Here is a 3,811-nt window from a genome sequence, read left to right as displayed (position 1 = left end):
CTGCTTATAAACCGGGCTAATGCGGTAATTCTTCCTGTTAGCCTTTGTACTTCCTGTACATTTCTGGGCGAGCTCATAGAAATGATAGCTTGGACTTTTTCAGGATTTTCCTCAATTCCCCTTCTCGTAACCATATAACCTAGGAATTTACCAGCCCGGACTCCAAAAGTACACTTGCTAGGGTTTAGCTTCAATTGATAATTTCTCAATGTCTGGAATGTCTGAGCCAGGTCGGTGATGAACTGGCCTGCCGTTCAGGTTTTGATCAGGATATCATCAACGTATACCTCAATGGTTTTCCCAATTTGTTGCTCGAACACTTTGTCTATTAGTCTCTGATATGTTGCCCCGGCATTTTTTAGTCCAAACGGCATGACCACATAGCAATAAGTTCCAGTTTATGTGACAAAACTCACTTTGTCTTTGTCCTCTTTTGCCAAGGGAATTTGGTGATATCCCTGATAAGCATCCAAAAAACTGAGTAATTCATGCCCTGCAGTTGAATCAACCAGCTGATCGATTCTAGGTAGGGGGTAACAATCTTTAGGGCATGCTTTATTCAAATCTCGAAAATCTACACACATGCGCCATTTTCCCGTAGGCTTTGGAACTAGGACTATGTTGGACAACCAGGTCGGGAAGTGGATTTCTTCAATGTTCCCCGCCTTGAGTAACTCGTCCACCTGCTCCTTTATTACTGCATCCTTTTCAGGACCGAAGTATCGCTTCTTTTGAATAATAGGGCGATAACCCTTTATCACATTGAGCTTGTGTTCTGATATTTCCCGACGGACCCCTACCAGGTCTGAAACTGACCATGCAAAGATGTCTTTATTTTTTTGTAAGCATTCCAACAGTGTTCGCTTCAACTCTGTTTCCAGGGTTCGAGCAATTTTTACTACCCCGAAAGGAGGGTATATTATTACTTCTGCAGTTTCTTCTTCAGTGGTGACAGATGTATCTTCTATCAAGTTGATTTTTTCCATGCCAGAAATTCCAGGTCGGTCGACGTTATCAGTCCTAGCTACTTTTTGCTCTATTCTGACCTCCTCCACATAACACTTGCGCGAAATAACTTGATCACCTTGCATCTCCCCAACCTCATTACCCACTGAGAATTTAATTTTCTGATGCAGAGCTGATGCCACAGCCATGAAAGTGGTCATGGCAGGCCTGCCTAGTATAGCATTATAAGCGGATGGGGCGTCCACTATAATGAAACTTACAATTCGGGTTTTGCGAGTGTTGTTTTTTCCAAGAGTTAAGGGTAGGTGGACTAATCCAACAGGTTGGATGGCATGACCCGTGAAACCAAAGAGTGATGTTACCACAGGCTCCATCTTGTACTGTCCCAAATCCATTTGATTTATTGCTTCTTGGAATAAAACATTGACTGAACTGCCTGAATCCACGAATATCCGAGCTACGTCATAGTTTGCGACTATGGCCCTTATTACCAGCGCATCGTTATGGTTGCTGGAAACCCCTTTCAAATCTTCTGGACCAAAGGAGAGGGTTGGGCCAGTATGGAAGATTTGATTCCCAATCTCCATATTTATTAATTTTCTACTGCTAGTTTTCCTAGCTCGATTGGAATCTCCGTCAGTAGGGCCTCCAGAAATCATGTTTATAATTCCTCTAGCCGGCGGAGCTGGTCTTTGATGAGCTCGGTCATCGTCGGGCTGGCCCTGATTCGGGTGATTGAAATCTTCATGGGGAGGAGCAGTCCTGGCTCTTGGCCTCGGTCTTTCTTGCTGTCTCTTGTTCGGGCGATATCCCTCTTGACGGGTCAATATATTTTTTAACTCAGCATGTTGTTGTATTATTCTTTCAATCTCTTGATCTAATTGACGATAGTTCTCAGTAATATGCCCATACTCATTATGAAAGAGACAATATTTATCTGGCTCCCTGTTCCGAGGTCCCTTCTCAGTCCATGGAGGCCTTTGTGTGAGCTTCCGATCATCACAAATTTGGAGGGCTCGAACTTTACTCATGCGCAAAGGAGTGAAAGAGCTGAATTCTCCCAACAGAGCAGGTCGGAATGGTTGTCCCATTCCTGTCCCATTGCTCGGAACCCTATTGCCCTTTGGACTTTTTGGTCGCTCCCTCTTCACAGCTGCTCGCGAGACCTGAATCTCTTCCATGTTGACATATTTCTCAGCTCGGGCAAGTAATTCCTCATACGTCTCCGGCGACCTTTTTATTAAAGATTTAAGAAAATCTTTTGTATCCAGCCCTTGCATGAATGCGCTGATGAGCAGGTCTGGGGTAGCCATGGGTACCTCGAGAGCCAAGGCACTAAACCTTCGAATATATGCCCTCAAATTTTCATGTTCCCGTTGTTTGATTGCAAAGAGACTGAAAGTAGTGGTAGGATGCTTTTTGCTACTAGCAAAGTGATGCAAAAAGGATTTGCTAAAATCCTTGAATTCCTTGATCTCCCCAGCGCGTAACGTATTGAACCATTGCTGGGCTGGTCCTATGAGAGTAGTAAGGAAAGCCCTACACTTGATCGGATCCGAATATTTATGCAGCAGCGCTGCATTCTCGAAGCGTGCTAAATGTTCCTCTGGATCGCCTTTACCATCGTACTCCCCGACGTGGGGCAATTTAAATTTTTTGGGAAGGTCAGCGTCCAATATCTCCTGAGTAAAAGGAATGTTTCTGATTGTGGTAGCTAGGTACCCGGCCTGCTTCTTCCTGAGCTGCTCCATTTCTTCCTTCAATTTTTTGATCTCCTCAAGGTGGGCATTATGATCGGGGTGCGGAATATTTGCCTCATCCCTCTCTGCCAAAGCCCTCTGAACAGCCTGAGCTATTAACAACTCTAAATTAGGATGATTTCCATTCTGATCAGCCATCGAAACTCTTTTTCTTCAAATTCCCACAGACGGCGCCAATTGATCATGTCGAAATTTTACCTCGGGTTCGGTCTGGTAGAATGGATCCTCCAATTCTTTTATATAGCAGGTCGGGTCGGGTATGACGGAACTGCACAAGCAACAGCTAGGTCAAAGGGACGCCGAAAGTGTTTTCGGCGTGACCCCTCCGATGCCTAAGTCAGTGTCTTGAAGGCAGAGGGTGTGATTAATGCGAAAACTGAGAGTTATGAGTGTGTGAATGTAAAAGTGAGTAATGAATAATTAATAAAACCATAGCAGCACCTGTATTTATAGGAGAAAATAGAATAAGTTACCTAGTAGAATTATAACACATCCTGGACTAGGACTCTTCATCTATTGGACCCTTCTTAAGTTTATCTCTATCTTGTGAATATTTGAGAAGATCCAGACTTATCCCACATGTATCAGAGTCTCACTCGAATTATAAAAGAGATGCGTACAGCATACCGGGCCCAGCACTGGTCGGCCCATTGAAACATAACCTAGCTCGGCCCCTTATGACCAGCCCAGGTCATGACGAAGCCCAACATAGCTTTGGACTGGACTGGACCCTACCACCTTGGGCTATGCTAGGTAAACCCGTTTTAAACGGGCTCAGGTAGAAATATTTTATCGGGGTAACAAATATCATTCAGGCCACTTTGAATGGTAGATAAATATGCAAGATTCAATTTAGGAATCTGATACTGGTGCAAAATTACAACGTACCTGCTTTAGATGATGTGGATATGGAGTTCGCTTAAGTAGAAATGTAATAAACAATAACTGATAGGTGCAAAGGATTGATTTTCTCCATTAACAAGGTTAAAGATAAGAAAAGTACAACTGAAGACATGGAAACATGATATCTTTTCATCAGAATTTTTTATTAAAAGACGACGTTGACAAGCATGATATGATGTACT

General features: G+C 43.5%; 1 protein-coding gene across 1 annotated transcript; it reads right to left on the bottom strand.

Annotated features, from left to right (window-relative positions):
- Nucleotides 1-398: 398 nt before the first annotated feature.
- LOC140862546 (uncharacterized) lies at nucleotides 399-2,864 on the bottom strand. Its single transcript, XM_073265574.1, has one exon. It carries the CDS (start codon nucleotides 2,862-2,864, stop codon nucleotides 399-401), a length of 2,466 nt encoding a protein of 821 aa, XP_073121675.1.
- Between the last annotated feature and the right edge of the window lie 947 nt (nucleotides 2,865-3,811).

This window comes from Henckelia pumila, chromosome 4 (assembly GCF_033568475.1).
Source record: "Henckelia pumila isolate YLH828 chromosome 4, ASM3356847v2, whole genome shotgun sequence".
In the NCBI taxonomy this organism is placed as follows: Eukaryota; Viridiplantae; Streptophyta; class Magnoliopsida; order Lamiales; family Gesneriaceae; genus Henckelia; species Henckelia pumila.
Note: the sequence above shows the minus strand (reverse complement) of the source record. Positions and strands in the feature narration are given on the sequence as shown.